This window comes from Ostrea edulis, chromosome 4 (genome assembly GCF_947568905.1).
Source record: "Ostrea edulis chromosome 4, xbOstEdul1.1, whole genome shotgun sequence".
NCBI lineage: Eukaryota > Metazoa > Mollusca > Bivalvia > Ostreida > Ostreidae > Ostrea > Ostrea edulis.
In genome coordinates, this window is record NC_079167.1 from 29,705,897 (window position 1) to 29,725,177 (window position 19,281).

Genomic DNA, 19,281 nt, shown 5'->3' on the forward strand with positions numbered 1-19,281 from the left:
GTCAAATCAACCTTAAATTAAGGAAGGCTAGTGACCACCATCTAGTCAAATCAACCTTAAATTAAGGAAGGCTAGTGACCACCATCTAGTCAAATCAACCTTAAATTAAGGAAGGCTAGTGACCACCATCTAGTCAAATCAACCTTAAATTAAGGAAGGCTAGTGACCACCATCTAGTCAAATCAACCTTAAATTAAGAAAGGTTAGTGACCACCATCTAGTCAAATCAACCTTAAATTAAGAAAGGCTAGTGACCACCATCTAGTCAAATCAACCTTAAATTAAGAAAGGTTAGTGACCACCATCTAGTCAAATCAACCTTAAATTAAGAAAGGCTAGTGACCACCATCTAGTCAAATCAACCTTAAATTAAGGAAGGTTAGTGACCACCATCTAGTCAAATCAACCTTAAATTAAGAAAGGCTAGTGACCACCATCTAGTCAAATCAACCTTAAATTAAGAAAGGCTAGTGACCACCATCTAGTCAAATCAACCTTAAATTAAGAAAGGTTAGTGACCACCATCTAGTCAAATCAACCTTAAATTAAGAAAGGCTATAAAGAAAGTAACAAGTAAAAGAGAAATGTTTGATATAGACAAGTTAAAACAACCTAATGTACAAAAGAAATTTAAAATAGAGCTAAGGAACAGTTAAAGAGCGTTAGAGAACATGCAGGAGTCAGAGAATGAGACAGAGGAAAGCTTAGAACAGGAATGGAATGAGATTAAAACTATCTTTAAAGACACCTCTAATACCACACTTGGTTACAGGAAACGTGGGAGAAAGCAATGGATAAGCGACAACACCTGGAATAGCATTCAAGAAAGAAAGGACATTAAGAAAAAAACTATACAGTACAAAATCAGAGAGAATTAAAACTGTCTTATACAGAAAGAATATTCCAACAAAGATAAAGAAGTTAAACGAAATGCTAAGGCAGATAGGAAAGAGCATCTTGAAACACTAGCCAGGGAGGCAGAAACAGCAGCTTCCAGGGGACAACTTAGTACGGTATATAAGATCACAAAACAACTAAGCGGCAAACAAACACTACAATAAACCATGAAAGGCTAAGGATGGTAGAGTTTTAACATCGGAGAAACAGCAGCTTGAAAGATGGACGGAGCACTTTAAGGAAGGAACAGGGTGACATTCCGAATATTGAACAGTTTGGTGAAGAATTAGACATAAACATTGAAGAAGTATCGAGGGAAGAGATCAGGAAGGCAATACTGAAATTAAAAAAATGGGAAAGCACCTGGATTGGACTCCAAAAATGTTGAAAGTGGACCTTGAAACCAGTACAGAAATATTTTACAACTTATTTCAGCACATCTGGAAGTACGATACAATACCATATGACTGGGCAAAAGGATTCATTATAAAACTACCCAAAACAGGAGATTTAAGTGACTGTGACAACTGGCGGGGTATAACCTTACTATCAGTACCCAGCAAAATCCTGTTAAGAGTCATACTAAATAGAATATATGATGCAATAGATGATCTGCTAAGAAAAGAACAGGCAGGGTTTAGATCAGGCAGAGGATGTATTGACCACATTTTTACCATCCGTAACATCATAGAACAAAGTATTGAGCAGCAAAATAAACTTATCCTCAACTTTATAGACTTCCGAAAAGCCTTCGATAGCATCAGAAGAGACTGCTTGTGGGCCATCATAATAGCCTATGGATTACCATCAAAAATAGTTATCTTAATACAAGATTTCTATAACAACAATGAATGCTGTGTACTACATAACGGTCAACAGTCAGATTGGTTCCCGGTGACATCTGGAGTAAGACAAGGATGCATCATATCTCCTCTCCTATTCATCACTGCAATAGACTGGTGTATGAAAATACAGGCATTAGATGGACCATGAACTCCTTCTTAGAAGATTTGGCCTTTGCTGATGACATCTGCCTTCTGTCAAGTAATGTTTGTCCAAGGTCAAGAAACAGGTCACCATCACCGCAAAGTAGGTCAACCGGAAATTTAAACTTCCAGGGGTTTGGGAAGTAGGGCATTCATCAACCTATATAGTAGAAACACAAAGTCCCCCTTCTAAAGTGGAATTCAAGGTCAAAAACATTAATTTAGAAGATGTCGAAGTGGGACCCCCCCCCCCCCCCTTTGAAAAAGATAAGGTCAAACAACTTGATCTGTACAAAGAATCCAAACGCAGAAAATCAATATATATATTCCTATAAGGATTGAAATCAACGCAGTAGTAGACACCGAGCTGCACAAATTACAGTGATGAACACAGGAGAGTCTAGTATTTGGTGGTAGAATGGCTGAGGAAGTGCGGATACAAATTGGTAATGTCAGTCTGAAACGAGACATAGTAGTTTGTGACATATCTGATGATCTGCTACTTGGTCTCGATTTTTTGGAAGATCACGACACAGTTATTGACCTTAAATCATATATTGTTTCAATTGACAACCAGGAAATACCAATAAAACAAATTAAAGACATGGAATTCAAAGAAGTAAATATATACAAGGTTTCAATACAAAAACGAACTGCCATACCTCCAAATACAATGAAGTTTGTAAAACTTAAAATAAATAGCCCGTGTCGAGAAATATTAGCCATACAACCACTCAGTATACATAATGAACTACAATGTACTTTGTCCAAATTCAGTCATTTCTCCAAACAATCCTTACACGACAATTAGAAATGTATCAAATAGATATATATTACAGTCAAGAAAAATGCTGAGATAGGGGTGGGAGTTGAGGTGGATGAAATCTTTAATTTGGATGATGAAGAACAAATCAGTAAAGAAAAAGAAGATGAGGAAAACAGAGTCTTTATCATCAACCAAATTAGTTACGAATGCAAAACATATCCAGATATAGACTCAAAAATGTAGAATTTACCAAATCACTCGTTAGATCTATTTCAAAGAACAATAATTCCAATGTTATTTATTACAATTGTTTTGATTGGACAAAAATAAAGCTGAACAAGAGTTTACACATAAAAAAAAATATATCCGAAAACACGATGTATTCATACACGCCTGAAAACTACGGAAGCCGATAGGTGCCAGGGTATAGAATTAATATTTATTTAACTGGTGGCCGCCACTTAATTTATGTGACGGCCGCCACTTATTATCTGGCGGCCGCCATATAATTTATCTGGCGGCCGTCACTTAATTTATCTGGCGGCCGCCATTTATTATATGGCGGCCGCCAGTTAAAATTTATGTGAGGCCGCCAGTTAATTTATGTGAGGCCGCCTGTTAATTATCTGACGGTCGCCAGTTAATTTAACTGGCGGCCGCCATATAAAATAACTGGCGGCCGCCACATAAATTAACTGGCGGCCGCCATATAAATTAACTGGCGGCCGCCACTTAATTTAAATCATTTATATGGCTGTCACCAGTTATTCAACTCCTCTCCCTTTCTCTATCTCTCTCTCTCAAAATGAAAGGGGTGCAATCCCTCCCCGATGCTTAGTAATATGTATGTAATATATATATATATATATATATATATATATATATATATATATATATATTGTTTTTCGATTGTACTGTTAAATACGTAGAACCACGGGGCTAACCCTCCAATTTTTTTTTTGACATTGTTCAATTTCTGTTATTTTCACATGCAAACTAAATTATTTTCACATGTGGAATAAGATTAATTGGCGGATTGGCCCCCACCCCACTGTTTTGGTGGTAGTGAAACGAATTTGGTATTATCTCTGTGTGATAAATGTATTCCTATATATTCCTTTATTCGAACTAAATTTGTGAATCTGGAAGTGGATTGAAAGTTACCGATACATTGACCAATCAAATAGCTAGATTTTAGCCAATCATAATGCTCAGTCACTATCCAATCAGCTTGAAGCTGTAGGGTATAAATACTGCGAAACAAAGTCAGTCTACACATATCTGGACCAAGAAGAACATCGGTTAAAAGAGAAAGTTTAACAACGGTAAGGTATAGACGTGGCTGAACAAGTCTTTCCTATACAAAGTCAGTAATAATATAACTTTATTAAATACTTTGCATAGGAATGAGACATTGCTCACATTTACCCTTACTTCCGCTACATTATTCTCATTAATACTGACTGAGTCAAATTGAGCAAAGACAAACATTGAGCAATATTAAGTAATTGAAGTGAGTAATTTTGAGTTGATCAAATTTTGCTATAATTGTGTGTGATTTCATTGTTCTTTGTAAAATAACTAATCATTTGAACTGATCATTGCCTCAAATCATTTTACTGTCAATCACAGTTCAATATCTCGGAATAAAGCCGAAAGGACCCACATCGCTAATCAATATTTTGACCAAGTAGCTCAGTCTAAATTGAGAAACCACGGTTGCACGCTACAGTAATAATGACTGGTAAAATGTAATAATGAATGAACTGATCAATAGAAGGATGAACGGAGCCCCCTCCCTCCAATTTAGGAGTACGAAGTTTGGACAAAAAAGACATTTTAGGTTCCTTTTCTGCTTGTCAACAATTGTAGAAGACAATTCTACACCGACTGTCCGTATACACTTTGAAAAACGATGCTGTGTGTTTGCGTACTATTCTAAATCTTTCCAAAATAATCACTCAGTGATACGAATTACATTGTTTTTGCAATTGGCAGCCGCCATATATAGATTAAGTGGCGGCCGCCAGATAAAATAACTGGGACTGTAATGCCTTATGATATGCTGCATACGTACAATCGTATCGGTTAATTCGTATGGCGGCCGCCAGTTAATAAGTGGCGACCGCCAGTTAAATAAATATTAATTCTATACCCTGGCACCTATCGGCTTCCGTAGAAAACAAATAACGTAGTGCGGGGAAACTATTCAAATTTTTGCAATTGTTAATAAAGTGAATGAATTGGAATTATAAGAATCAAACATTCTTTTTGAAGAATTTATCGATGTGTAAACTCTGGAGATTTTACTCACAAACTTAAACATAAAAGTGCGTCGCACTTTTATTCAGTTAGTGAGTAAAATGTCCGGATTTACACATCGATAAATTCTTCAAAAAGAATGTTTAATCCTATAACATCAAAATTGACAAGAGATGAAACTGACGAAGTTGAAAATTTATTAATGAAATTCCAACATGTATTTGCAGAAAATTATTTATACATTGGGAAATTCAATGGAAATATAAATCATAAGATTGACACCAAAGGTGCACAGCCACTTAGCGTTGTGGCCCGCGGGGCTCTTGTTTTTAAACGGAAGCAAATCCCTGAAGGACTGCATTCAAAAATGCCATTCGAAAAATTAAATTATGGATTTTTGTTAATCTTGGGACTGTAATGCCTTATGATATGCTGCATACGTACAATCGTATCGGTCAGAACTTTCCGGATAAATAATTTCTGCCGTCCCCAGTTTTTCAATAACAGAAAATGGCAAAAAGGGACATCATAGGATTTTTACAATCTGTACGAGCCGGTCTGTTAAATGTAAGTATTTTCCCGTTGTTCATCACAAATATACATTTGTGAATAAGTTATGAAGGCGTATTAATTTGATATTAGAAAACGGTTGATTTTGTATACATAGGATAGTCTCGAATTTCCTCCAAAGTTGTTGCCATTTTTAAGACCTGTCGACAGTTATTTATTGAAAGTACCATAGGAATTTGAATGAGGAAATCTTAATAAAGTTTCTAGTTGTATGTTATGATGTAATGTAAATGTGTAAGATACTATTACAAAGGCATATTTAATATATATTTTATACTATACTATTTGTATTAGTGTACGTTGCATGAATAGTAATCTTTACACACATGTATGATTTACTATTATATGTTGAATGGCAATATCTACATGCATATAATTTACTATTACATGAATGACAATATTTACGTACATAATTAATTTACTCTGTCTCAGTACTATTATGATGAATGACAATGAATATCTGCACCAATGACAGGGGCAATGTAACGGTCAGACCATTAACAGGTCTAGTCCAGAGACTATTTCTACCTACATAGCTATAAATAGCATTTAAACCTACTTAAAGTAGGTACTTCTACCTACTTTTGAAAATATAAATAATGATTAAGGCGCATCTTTTAAACAGGTCAGTCGTTTTATGTATCATGTTGTGCATGTGCACAGCAAAATTCGGAGTATAAATTTGAATACTTTACGAGGGTGGAGAATGTAGAGGAAATGCATGAAAATTCGCCCAAAAACCTTTAATGTAAAAATGCATGAAGGTAAACTTTAAAATTAATAGATTTGTAAGACACTCTAGCCGTTTTATCATGTAGCTAAATTATGCATGATCCTAAGCTCCTAGAAAATGGAACTAGGTGCTGTTATTGATGCAAATTTGAAAGGTTAGAAAGTAATTTTTTGTCCACTATTTTTGTGGTATTCATCGTCAGTGTAAGTGAATCAAGAAATTTGGTACACGCCATATTGTGCCGTTCCTGCGTTTGGCCACGAAATGCAAGTAAAGGAAAAAGTAGGTAAAAATAGCTACCTGGAGTAGGTTTAAATACCTAAGTAGCTATAAGTAGCTACGTAAGTAGAAATAGTCTTTGGACTGGACCTGATTAATGTATTTCAAATGAAAAATTATCATTCCACATGTATATAGTTTTACTACCGGTGTATACTTTTATAATGAATGAGAATATTATGGCGTATATTGTTTATTTCAGATTAAACATCCTGATAATTATTTAAGATATCAAATTGGAAATGAAGTATCCGCAAGGTAAATATTTTTGTCAATATACATGTACTTACATTCTGATATGAACATCTACAATTTTAATATGTGCAATGGGTTCTGTACAAGTTGACTTATTTATGGCACTATGGTGTACATCTTCAGATGTTTACATTTCCGATGTTTTCGCCTTTGATATCTATACAAATTGTAATGATAACCATTTCCTTATGAGGGTGCTGTGGTTGTAAATGATGTGCATTTAGGAATCTTCATAAATATACCTAGTATACATGTCTATTTAACAGCTGGGAACTCTGACAAAAATGAAAGTAGAATGTAAATATCAGAAACAAATTTCATTTTTAGCTCACAAGACCTGAAACCTCAAGTGAGCTATTCTGATAACTTTTTTTCTGGCATCAGTCTGTCTGTCAGTACTTTTCACATTTTCATCTTCTTTAGAACCACTGGGCCAATTTCAGTCAAACTTGGTACAAATCATCCTTGGGTGAAGGGGGTTGAGGATTGAAGGTCATGCCCCCTTCAAAGAGGAGGTAATGACAAAAATGCAAAAATAGGATTGGTTCATTTAAAAATCTTCTCAAGAGACACTGGGTCAGAAAAGTGGAAATTTACATGAAAGCTTCCCAACATAGTGGCAGATTCAAGTATGTTAAAATCATGCCATCCCCCCCCCCACCCCCCCCCCCCCTCGGGATAGGGTGAAGCCATGATAAGGGATCTAAGTTTTACATTCAGATATACATGTATATGAAACAATTTTAACAATCTTCTCAAGAACCACTAACTCTTTAACTTTTTAAGTTAGGGCTTTCATATTTTGTTTATACATTCTTTATAGCAAGACATTTCATGTGATGCAAGAGTGTGTGTTCTTGTGACCTTGACCTAAAAGTTTGACCTACTTTAGATAAAATCTGACATACTAGTATTCAATGTCCTGAACTATATAAGGTAGATCTTTCATATCTTGTATATGAATTTCTTATGGCAAGACCTTTCATTTCATATCATGGCCTTTGACTGTGGGACCTTGAGTTTGACCTACTTTTAAGTAAACATAACCTATTGGGTATATATATCCAATAATCCTTTCTATTTTAGGTAGGGTTTTCATATTTTTTATATAGATTTTTTATGACAAGACATTGTTATGCTTTGGTTTTTGACCTTGTGACCTTGACTTTGAAGTTTGGCCTACTTTTCATATAAATCTTACCTATTCAATATCTCCTCAGACCTGAACTATTTGAGATGTTTTGTATTATATAGAGATTTCTTATGGCAAGGTCTTTCATATGATACCATGATCTATGACCTTGTGACATTGGTCTTATCCAGAACAACAAGATCATGTTAGTCATATGATATTGGTGCTGAAGCATCTCTGTGTTATTCAGATTCATTTTCAGTTATGTTGTGATCATTTGGGGCTAGGTTGAGGCTAAAATACAAGGTCATTTTTTTCCCTGGGAATAAAGATTGATAAAAAAAAATCTTTTAAGAATCAGAGCAGCTGAACAACAGCAGGGCCAAGGTGACTCGGGTGAGCATTGTGGCCCACGGACCTCTTGTTTCTTTTGTTCTTGTTGACACCTGAAACTTCATATACTAAATGAAGTTATTGAACAGTTTTAAAAATGAGCAACTGTTGAGATTGTTTGTATTGTATGGAAATATAGGGCCATTTGAGATTATCCCATGTTTGCATATAAATATTTTACCCCTAATACAAGCAAATCAAAAATTCCCCTTTTTCTTGAACTTGTGTCTTATGAACATATGTAGTTTTTATGTGAAGTTTGAAAGGTCAGTGTGTTGAACAAGAAATAAAATACATGTACTTATATATGTAGACATCGTTATTACTGACAAAATATCAGTCTATCAGTGTGTCATATGAACTTATTAAAGTTAATTTTCAGTCTATCAGTGTGTCATATGAACTTGTTCATGCACATTATATACCTAGATATTCTGAATAAAAAGTATTGCAGTAGATGACATTTTTGTGATATTATAGCAATATACTTATATCAGTATATATCTTTTTGATTCTTTACTCTTTGTCATTAAGGCTAGCTAACAATCTTTCTATGTGCATATTTAGTTTTTGAAAAAAAATCTTTTTAAAAACCAATATGCCCACAACTGAATTTGTAAAATTCATGGTGGATTGTCCCCAGTCAAAGATGGTCACAAACTGATGTTGTATAAACTGGACACATTTTGTTGTAATCATAGAAAATTAAACACCACTTTGTCTCTCCGCAGAACTCAGCCTGCTCCCAATCTTCCCAACGGCCCACATGACAAGTTGTCCACTAATTACTATCTGGGCAGGGACGCCCGCCGCTTGGTAGCTCCACCTGAGGAGATCCTGTCAGGAGGACGGAAGCTGCTCGCTAACACAGCTACCTCAGAAGGAACAGCGTAAGACACAACATTTATCTTGGCATGTGGGTAGTGGTGATTTTTTTTCAACCTTAAGGCCTTCACCAAATTACCTCCAAGGCCAAGGAACTGTCCATACATGGGCTTCACAGTTGAGCATTCATATGCAAGATTGATTGATCTGTGTGTTATAAGACTAAGGATCTCATTTTTCATTTATAATTCTGAAGATTTTGGCACCTCTCTATTTTCGAGTTTAAAGGACAAGGTCACTGAAGAGCACTACATAGAAATCTTCCATTATTGTTAAGATGATCTGGTTTTGTCAGCCTTTCTTGATATTTGCAGAATTTAATATCTATCAGTTAAATGCATATTTCATAAACTAAATGTACATACTTCAAGCAGTTTTCATCAAGTCATAAACTCCTGTGGGGACCACAATAGGTCCTCAGTATCCCCCTTGCTTGTCGTAAGAGGCAACTAAATGGGGCAGTCCTTCAGATGAGACCATGAAAACCGAAGTCCCATGTCACAGTAGGTGTGACACATTAACGATCCCTTCCTGCTTAATGGCCTAAGCACCAAGCATAGGCCTAAATTTTGCAGCCCTTCACCGGCATATGAATGAGAAATTCTCGAGAGGGACGTTAAACAATATATAATCAATCAAGTCATAAACGATCTTTGTGCATATTTATGGGATATCTTGACGCAGGAAATAAATTCACCAAATCAAAAACCAAAAAAATCATATTACAACATGTGGCCATGATGGGTATACAAAAAAGGGCATTGTGTGACAGAATCAAGTATGCAAAACATTGCTATTAATTTTAAAACAATGCTATAGCATATCCACCAATCAGAATCTTTCATGGTAAATGTGCTACTGTAAATTAGGTCTCCACCAATCATAATCTTCCCTGGTAAATGTGCTGCTGTAAATAAGGTCTCCACCAATCAGAATCTTCCCTGGTAAATGTGCTGCTGTAAATTAGGTTCAAATCAGAGTTCCAATAATCATAGTTTGTGTTTTTTCTTTTTAAGGCCAAAAGCAACAAGTTTCAAAGCTATCACACCAGGAAACTCCTATCTGCCGGAAGCCATTCAGCTGCCGTACTAAATCATGTTTTTCTTGTTTGTATAATAAATATTATATTAAAGATTTTATGATTTGTCATTTGTAAAAGTATTTAGTTCTCAATATAGAAAAAAAATGTGTAAATAAGTATAGAACATTTCCCAACAGGCTTATGGGGCCGTGATGGTGCCAAAGCTGAATATGTTACAAAAGGGAAGTTTTCAAAATCCCCTATAAATGAAAATATGTAATAATGCATGCAGTGTATTGGGATACATTACCCCTCCTAACACCCCTTCCTAAGTACATAACACCCCCTCCCCAAGTACATAACACCCCCTCCCCAAGTACATATGTACATAACACACCCTCCCCAAGTATATAACACACCCTCCCCAAGTACATAACACCCCTCCCCAAGTATATAATGCACCCTCCTCAAGTATATAACACCCCTCCCCAAGTATGTAACACCCCCTTCTCAATTACATAACAACCCTTCCCCAAGCGCATAACACACGGTGTGACACCCTCCCCAAGTACATCATACCCTCCCAAAGTATGTAACATCCTTCCCCAAGTACATCACAAACCCTCCCCAAGTACATAACACACCCTCCCAAGTATGTAACACACCCTCCCCAAGTACACAACACCCCCCCCCCTCCTAATTATGTAACACACCCTCCCCAAGTATGTAACATCCCCTCATCAAGTATATAACACACCCTCCCCAAGTACATAACACCCCTCCTAAAAATGTTTCTATAGATAGATTGCATGTTCAAACATTCTACATATATATCAAGTTTCCTCATCAACCTCTGGACTATAATGCGCCCACGTCTTCTGAACAAGTCTACACTTTATGTCAAACTGCATACAATAACCAATTTCAACATGCTAGTTCTTATGTGTTGGGGTGCCCATTCACATTTTTTTGGTACATTTTTTATGCCTCTTATGGTAGAGCTACGACTCAATATAGATGTAAAGAAACCACAAAAAGAACGCAGTTTTCACACGATATCCCGTGTACTTGATTGTTTTTGTATTGTTGTAATATGTACTGTATGTAACATGAAATATCTACGAGGAGGAAATAAAGACAGTGAATGTAAGTCTGCAATTGATTATTAACCATGATGAAATTTGAGACTCAAAAGTACTGATTGAATTCCGTGTGTTCATAGATTATGCAAATTAAGTCTTGCTTCCGCTGGGATTTTCCCTGATAATACAAACAACATACATATTGTTTTTAATCCATAACTGTTTAGGTCAACAATGAAAATTCAAAACATTGAAATTGTCATTCTCTGAAATAAACAGTATTAATATACTACCACACTAAACCCCGCCCAACATTAAGAGTTCATGTGTTCTATGTGTAAAATGAATATTAAATGATATGAATCGATAACTTTTTTTAATCTCATATGCCGGTATATATACTGTTGCCTAAATTTATATTCACTCTGTAAATATGGAGTTGTCTCCCTTACTCTAGATATTGCCATAAGCGTTGATAAAGGTACAATGTACTACTGTTTACTATCAGGGCCGTAAGTAGGGTTCTAAATCAGGGGAGGCAGGGGATTGGGGGCCGCCGATTGACTTTACGACTGAAAATGACACTTTTTAAATCCCAATTTATCATGTTTGTGTTTCATTTGTACTATGTAAAGAATCGTAATATGGTGTCAAAGACAAAGGTGCTTGTCTTCATTTTAAACATATATCCTATAATATAACATTTATATAATTTTATTTTCTTTTTTGCCAAAAAATCAGACGAGGCAGTTGCCTCGTCTGCCTCATCGGCAGTTACGGCCCTGACTATAGAATTTTACAGATGCATTTTAGAAAACGTGACTGTGGATTGATAATGGCTACTATTGATATATTAAACTCCCATGAAATGATAAAAGCACGAGCAGTGAAAGTCGACCAGTGACCTTCATTTCGATCTTTGTGACATTGTGTAATACATGTACATACCCTGTCACGTCACATGGAAGATAACAGTGTTTTTGTTACATTACAGGAAACATGAACTTGTTATAAAGGCTTAATATACTGATAGGTCTTGAGGCGGGTCATCTGTTTCAGTTTCAGACTTCTGTAAAGCCGAAATATCACGTCATGTACATATCTATGAAGGGGACGATGCCTTGAGGGAGTTGTACCAGAAGGGAGGATGTTTAAGGCGGTTCTCCTGGGGGAAGCCGGTGTCGGCAAATCTTCTATTTTCTTACGTCTGAAGGAAAATGTCTTTGGAGAAAGACTTCAACCCACGGTGGGGATAGAAAGCTGTTCGAAAGTTGTGAGGATTGATAACCAGACCATCACCGTAAGTACCGTGTACCTCCACGACATCCGTGTATATATATATAGCTTGTCTGATTTATACAACAAATCCCTTACATAAGATTAACTCCACAACATCCGTGTATATAGGTTGTCTGATTTATACAACAAATCCCTTACATAAGATTAACCCCCACAACATCCGTGTATAGAGGTTGTCTGATTTATACAACAAATCTCTTACATAAGAATGATCCCTTATATGGGTTAACAAAATCTGATCCCATATAAGTTAACAAAATGTTACCCTTTATGTAGATTAACAAAATCCGATCCTTTATATAGGTTAACAAAGTATGATCCCTTATATATTTGTGACTGTTGTTAAGTGTGCGATAGTTGTTCAAGGAATATGCGTTTTTGTCTCCGGTCACATACACCTGGAGATTATCAGAGACATTACAATCTGTCATTTTTTGTACAAGAGCTTTGCGGACGCTAGTATTCGTCAATCGAGGTAAGTTGCAGGTTAGTTGTGTATTGATTATTACGTCAAGGGATATGAAAGATAAACGTCACGTGATATGAAAGATAGAAATATCTTTCATACCTTTCTTTCATAGAATATATGTATCTTACATACGTAGATATGAGAGAAAGTCTGATCCCTTATATAGGTAAACAAGTGTGATCCCTTATATAGGTTAACAAAATCTTATCTTTTGTATAGGTAAACAAAGTCTGATCCCATATATAGGTAAACAACATTTGATCCCTTAAATAGGTAAACAAGTATGATCCCTTATATGAGTTAACAAAATCTGATTCCATATAGGTTAACAAAATCTGACCCCTTATGTAGATTAACAAAATCCGATCCCTTATACAGGTTAACAAGACCGAATCCTTATATAGGTTAGCAAAGTCTGGTCCCTTACATAGATTACCAAAGTCTTGTCCCTTATATAAGCAAAGAAGTATGATCCCTTATATAGGTTTCCAAAGCCTGATCCCATATATAGGTTACCAAAGTCTGATCCCTTATATAGGCAAAGAAGTATGATCGCCAGGGGATGCTTACTCCTCCTAGGCACCTGATCCCACCCCTGGTGTGTCCATGGGTCCGTTTTTGTCCAACTCTCTATTTTGTATTGCTATATGAGATTGATCACTGTTCGTTATCTTCGCCTTTCATATCGCTTTTAAAAAAACAAACTATAGGAACTCTTCAATTTTGAGAGATAAAATATTGCGCCATGGAAGTTATCATTTGAACAGAATATTTAGTGATAGTTTATCTTATGGAATTTACATACTTATACGGTGAGCAATGCAGCTTTAACAGTCATACAGAGTTGGTTTAATAGTCAGCTAACTTATCTGAAGCGAACAGCAGTGTCACCTAAATGCACATTAATTTCTAGAACCGTCCGAAGCTGAGAGTAAATTTCCAGACATAAATTATGAAGGACTGCTCCGAGATTTGGTGAAGGCGTCAGTCAAGCCGAGTTTCAGCCGAGATTAGTCTATAGGTAGAGCGTTCTCCCCGCATGCGGAAGGTCGGGGTTCGAATTCCGGCCGCGACAGACTTGAGTCGTTAAAACAGGTAATGAGAGTTCCATCACCAAACGCTCGGCATCAGGTGTGAAGGTCACTGGTCTTCGGAGATGACCTTAAAAACGGATGTTCCGTGTCACAGTAGGGAACCCTCACTGCTCAATGGCCGTAAGCACCGAGAACAGGCCTAGATTTGAAGCCCATCACCCACAGGCACTTGCTTCATACATGTGTCCCCCTCCTTATTAAGGAGGGGGGGGGGTGGCATGTATGAAGCAAGTGTCTGTGCCTTCACCAGTCTTGGTGACGTCTCCATATGAGTGATAAATTCTCGAGAGGGACGTTAAGCAAGATACAACCAATCAAATGAATGTTCCCGGCATTCTCTATCCATGTAAACTCGGTTAATATGAATGCAACCCGTTTAATATGAAAGGAACTCGGTTAATATATATGAATGCACCCGCCATTCTCTATCCATGTAAACTCGGTTAATATAAATACAGCCCGTTTAGTAGAAATGCAACCCGGTTAATAGGATTGCATCCGTTATTCACTATCCATGTAAACTCGGTTAATATGAATGCAACCCGTTTAATATGAATGCAACTCGGTTAATATGAATGCACCCGTCATGCTCTATCCATGCACACCCGGTTGATATGAATGCATCTCGGTTAATATCAATGCAACTTACTTCATGTGTTCGCTATCCATGCAACTCGGTTAAGAAAGTTATATATTTTCAGCTTTCCATCTGGGATACGGCTGGGGTAGAGAGATTCAAGACTATCACCAGAAATTATTACCGCAACACACACGCCGTCTTCTTGGTTTTTAGCTGCGACAATCCGTCCTCTCTGCATTATCTCTCTCAGTGGGCAGACGATTGTTCCCGCCATGCCCCAAAAGGCAAGATCAAGTTCTATTTTTCATCCAGACTGACGATCGAAATAATGTGGGCTCATTTATATCTACTTCCGCTGATGCATCTTGCCGATTCCCACTAACTCTTAATCAAATAGTTTGTATTCGTTTTCAGCATTGAAATTTCTCATTGGAAACAAGACCGATTTGGAAAGACTAATACCGGTAGAAAACATAGACAACTTTGCGGCGGGGTTTGAATGCGAAGACACCTACTTCATGAGCGCTAAAACTGGTAAGCAAAAGGCGAAAGCATAAGGCTATACAGGGGAGGATCCCGGATTTATCAAAGGAAGGGGCAAAGGGAATTTTCCAGAGTGGTCCAAAGGAAGGTCTCCTTCGGATTTTTTTTTTTTTTTTTTTTTTTTTTTTTGTATATTGAAAACGAAGCAAAATCCGGTGTTTCTACCACAAAATAATCCGTTTTTCATATTTCCGAGTAAAATGACTGGCACAAATGGTGAAATTCATATTTATAAATTACTTTATATACAGTATATCTGCTTGAAAAGTACAATTCTATTTTCTGTCATATTGTTTTGAATTCTGTAGAGTTCCTGAAAATGGTTGTATTGAATCCCCCGGGGGCCCAATTTTGGTAGAAGGCTCTTCGATCATAAACATGCACACAGATATATATAATACAAGTAGATACCCCTATCACATTGCTGATGGAGGCATCCTTGCTCATCGTGACATAGTTTGTTTGCTAGTTGTACTTGAGTAAAGAAGAATTTTTTAAAAGATGGTATCGATTTTTAAGGTTTTGACCAAATCCCTCAGGCCCAAGGGGTGCAGTGACAATGAAATTAACCATTTCTGTTCCCCTTCCCCTAAAGGTGTTCTGCGCCAAATTTGATATTAAATACACTATAGCACTTTCTGGATTTTAACATTCATCCTCAGGTGAATACAAATTAAATATTCAATTATATATTGAGGCTCGTATATACTTGTATTTATTCTTCGAACATATTTCAACATCTTTTCATTGTACATTTGATCACCATTCACCACCCACCCCCAATAGTTCCTTCCTTCCCCTACTAGATAGTGTCACACTATGCTGTATATGTGCATTGCAATGGCTGAGACAAGCTATAGAAAACCATTCGATGTAACCATTAAATTTGAGGTATGTAAGGGTACATTAAAACGGCTATCTGAAAGTCACACTCCAGTTAAACATGATTATGAAACTATAATAAGGCATAACAACTTTTGAGAACGATTTTCATCATTACTTGCAAGTTACGACTTAAAGAAAATTAAATTTATTCCGAGATCACTGTAGTTCCGTTTGTTTACAATGACCTGTTCCTGTGTGCACAGGATTTTCAAACCGTAATGTGGCTGACGAAAAGGTAAACAAATACTACAAGAAAAGGGGCACAAATAATTAATTTACAGCATGTAATAAGTAGAAATAGGTCAAGGGAGGAAAAGAACTGTTATACAGTTTGACTTCTCAAATGTAAATATAAAAACTCGTAGCAACTGTCATATGATGTTTAGACAAAGCTAAACACTCGAATAATCAACCAAAGGCAAATGAACTGATGAAATCTATCAAAGGTGCTACAGCCATGTCAGAAAAAGACAGTGAGCTAAGCAACCCCATTTTAAAAGGGCTGTTGTATGATATGAATGCACCTATGAAAATATTGTACTGTTCATCATTACACATAAGAGCATGGTTTATTGATTAAAGAACAACTCATATAAATGTCAGTAATGATAAACTGTGGCAGTTATTTATCTTGGTTAACGAAACATTAAAAACGTTGGTCTTATATTTAAAAATGACATGCCAGTCTATTATTGGAAACCGGTGTTTTCCCCTTCGATTTCTGAGTCTGCCGTTTCGTCAGCAAAAGCGTATACCTCTTTCCTACACCTGTGTCAGGTGTTCAGACTCCAAGACTAATTCGTTAGAGTTCTATCCCTTGACTAATTGTAGATGCTTCAGGGTGATAATATTCGTTACACCGGATTACTGTTGATGTTCATGTGAATTTGACTTACGAACTTAATTATGATTAATTGCTCTTTTTTGCTTTTTTTTTTTTTTTTTTTTTACTATAGAGCGTCTTAATGACTTTTCATTCTAAAATAAATAAAACACCAATTTGTGGCAATTCATATTCAGACTGATATTTCACAAACATTGTAGAACGTTCAGCCTGCCACAACAGACAGGGGATTTAGTGTAAGACCCAGCAGGACGGATCAGTACAAAATTTCCTTCTTTATATAAGGACCACTGTTGACTGGTTCAACCGTGTTGCGACTCGATTAAATGTAAATATACATACATATAAACCTACATAAATACCAAGGATAACCCTAATCTCGGCTGAGATTCGGCTTGGCTGAATATTTGGACTGACGCCTTCACCGAATCTCGGAGCAATCCTTCATAATACATGTCTGGAAATTTACTTTCAGCTTCGGCCAGTTATAGATAGCAATTAATGTGCACTTGGGTGACACTGCTGTTCGCTTCAGATAAGTTACTTGACTATTAAACAAAATCTGTATCACTATTAATGCTGCATTACTTACCGTCTAAGTATGTAAATTCCATAAAATATACTATTACTAAATTTTCCGTTCAAATGATGAGTTTCATGGCGCAATATTTTAACTCCCGAGATTGAAGAGTTCCAATAGTTTGTTTTTTTAAATTAGCGATACACAAGACGGTATGTGGAGATACACGGCATCAGTATCTAGATAATACAGACTATAAGAACTCTTCAATTTCTGGAAATAAGATAATGTGCCATGGAAGTCATCATTTAAATGGAAAATTTAGTGACTCTTTCCATTTTAGGATTTTTATACCTAGACGGTAAGCAATGCAAAGTTAATAGTAACAGAAAGTTAGTTTAATAGTCAAACCACTTATTTGAAGCGAACAGTAGTGTCACCCAAGTGCATATTAAATTGCTAGAATCGGACGAAGCTGAAAGTAAATTTCCAGAGACATGAATTATGAAGGACTGCTCCGAGATTCGGTGAAGGTGTCAGTCCAAATATTCAGTCAAGCCGAATCTCGGCCGAGATTAGGATAACCCATGAAAGCTTATTTCCAATAGGGTCCTTTGATACAAGGATGTTTACCCAAGGGGGTCATTTATGTGGGAGGAAACCCGAATGAAACCCACGTGTCCAAGTGGGCGATCGCCATACCCTCTCACATACAACTACTACCGATCACGGTGATCGAACTCGGGTCGCAGCGATGAGAAGCGAGAGCGCTACCCTGACACCCGATTGAGATCTGCGCACTCCCACCCACTGTGATATCACCAAATCGTGATCTGCAGTGTAACAATACAGAGCTCCCTCCCCCGGTCTACGTTTTAGCAACACCCCATTTCCAATACGTTTGCGAAGTACTATTAATTACGGCGATTGATTGGCTGAAAATTTTGATTGCAATTTATGCATCAAAGAAAGCATGTTGTGTATTGATCTATACATGGTATACAATGTATTTATATAACAAGTTCTGCAGATATGATATCATAAATATAGATATTTATGGTATCATAGAGTTTGGGGGCCCTTATGGGTAAACCTTTGCAGCTATACAACTTCATGCGATTCCATGAAGCATACCAATCTTCTGAAGTCATCACATGATGGAGTGAAAAATTTCACAATTCATCTAAAGCTCCAAGCGACATTGCAAGATTCTGAAATAGCTATAAAATACTTTCTTAAACCTACACAATTCAACAAAAGTCATATCTGTTTTTTTTTGTTTTTCTTTCTTTATAGGTGCTGGAGTTGATGAAAGTTTTCAAAGAATTGGAGAACGATTGATGGACGTTTTCAATACTCCATTAATAGTCGAATCTCATTATAATGAATCTATTGAAATCACCAAATTCCAACCTTCCAGGAGTGGTTGTTGTCAATGACCATCTCACTAACAGGTCTGAAGGCCATAAACATTTTGAAAATCCGGGAAAAAAACTTGTAAATATTGCCACAATGATCTACATCTGACCCTTAAATGCAACATACTAGTGGCAGATTTAGAGGGAGAGCTTGCCACAAAATTTAATGTAAAACTCCAGATTTGGCACTCAAAATGGCAGAGAATTTTGACTAATGGCAAATGCTTGACTTTTACATGTGCCCCCCTCCCCTTAAGGAAATCATGGATCTGCCACTCATATAATTTCCAAATATTGTCAAGAGCCAACATCTGCCCCTTGTATGTTACTGTACCATTATTATGATTATTAAAACATGGACACAAAAA

General features: G+C 36.5%; 2 protein-coding genes across 2 annotated transcripts; both read left to right on the forward strand.

Moving 5' to 3' along the window:
• The first annotated feature begins 5,238 nt into the window (after positions 1 to 5,238).
• LOC125671803 (NADH dehydrogenase [ubiquinone] 1 alpha subcomplex subunit 7-like) lies at positions 5,239 to 10,293 on the forward strand. The gene is made up of 4 exons (XM_048907715.2): positions 5,239 to 5,478; positions 6,696 to 6,751; positions 9,005 to 9,163; positions 10,175 to 10,293. The coding sequence occupies exons 1-4, from the start codon at positions 5,422 to 5,424 to the stop codon at positions 10,248 to 10,250; spliced, it is 348 nt and encodes a 115-aa protein (XP_048763672.2). The 5' UTR covers positions 5,239 to 5,421; the 3' UTR covers positions 10,251 to 10,293.
• A 1,764-nt stretch (positions 10,294 to 12,057) lies between these two features.
• LOC125671792 (ras-related protein Rab-1-like) lies at positions 12,058 to 19,281 on the forward strand. Its single transcript, XM_048907704.2, has 4 exons — positions 12,058 to 12,561; positions 14,825 to 14,987; positions 15,118 to 15,237; positions 18,792 to 19,281. The coding sequence occupies exons 1-4, from the start codon at positions 12,409 to 12,411 to the stop codon at positions 18,932 to 18,934; spliced, it is 579 nt and encodes a 192-aa protein (XP_048763661.1). The 5' UTR covers positions 12,058 to 12,408; the 3' UTR covers positions 18,935 to 19,281.

Bases quoted from the DNA above. Each gene is read 5' to 3' on its own strand.
- LOC125671803 (XM_048907715.2), top strand. From the start codon at position 5,422: ATGGCAAAAAGGGACATCATAGGATTTTTACAATCTGTACGAGCCGGT. The intron at 6,752-9,004 runs GTAAATATTTTT...GTCTCTCCGCAG, and splicing joins GGAAATGAAGTATCCGCAAG to AACTCAGCCTGCTCCCAATC. The intron at 9,164-10,174 runs GTAAGACACAAC...TTTCTTTTTAAG, and splicing joins GCTACCTCAGAAGGAACAGC to GCCAAAAGCAACAAGTTTCA.
- LOC125671792 (XM_048907704.2), top strand. From the start codon at position 12,409: ATGTTTAAGGCGGTTCTCCTGGGGGAAGCCGGTGTCGGCAAATCTTCT. The intron at 14,988-15,117 runs GCAAGATCAAGT...ATTCGTTTTCAG, and splicing joins TTCCCGCCATGCCCCAAAAG to CATTGAAATTTCTCATTGGA. The intron at 15,238-18,791 runs GTAAGCAAAAGG...CTTTCTTTATAG, and splicing joins CTTCATGAGCGCTAAAACTG to GTGCTGGAGTTGATGAAAGT.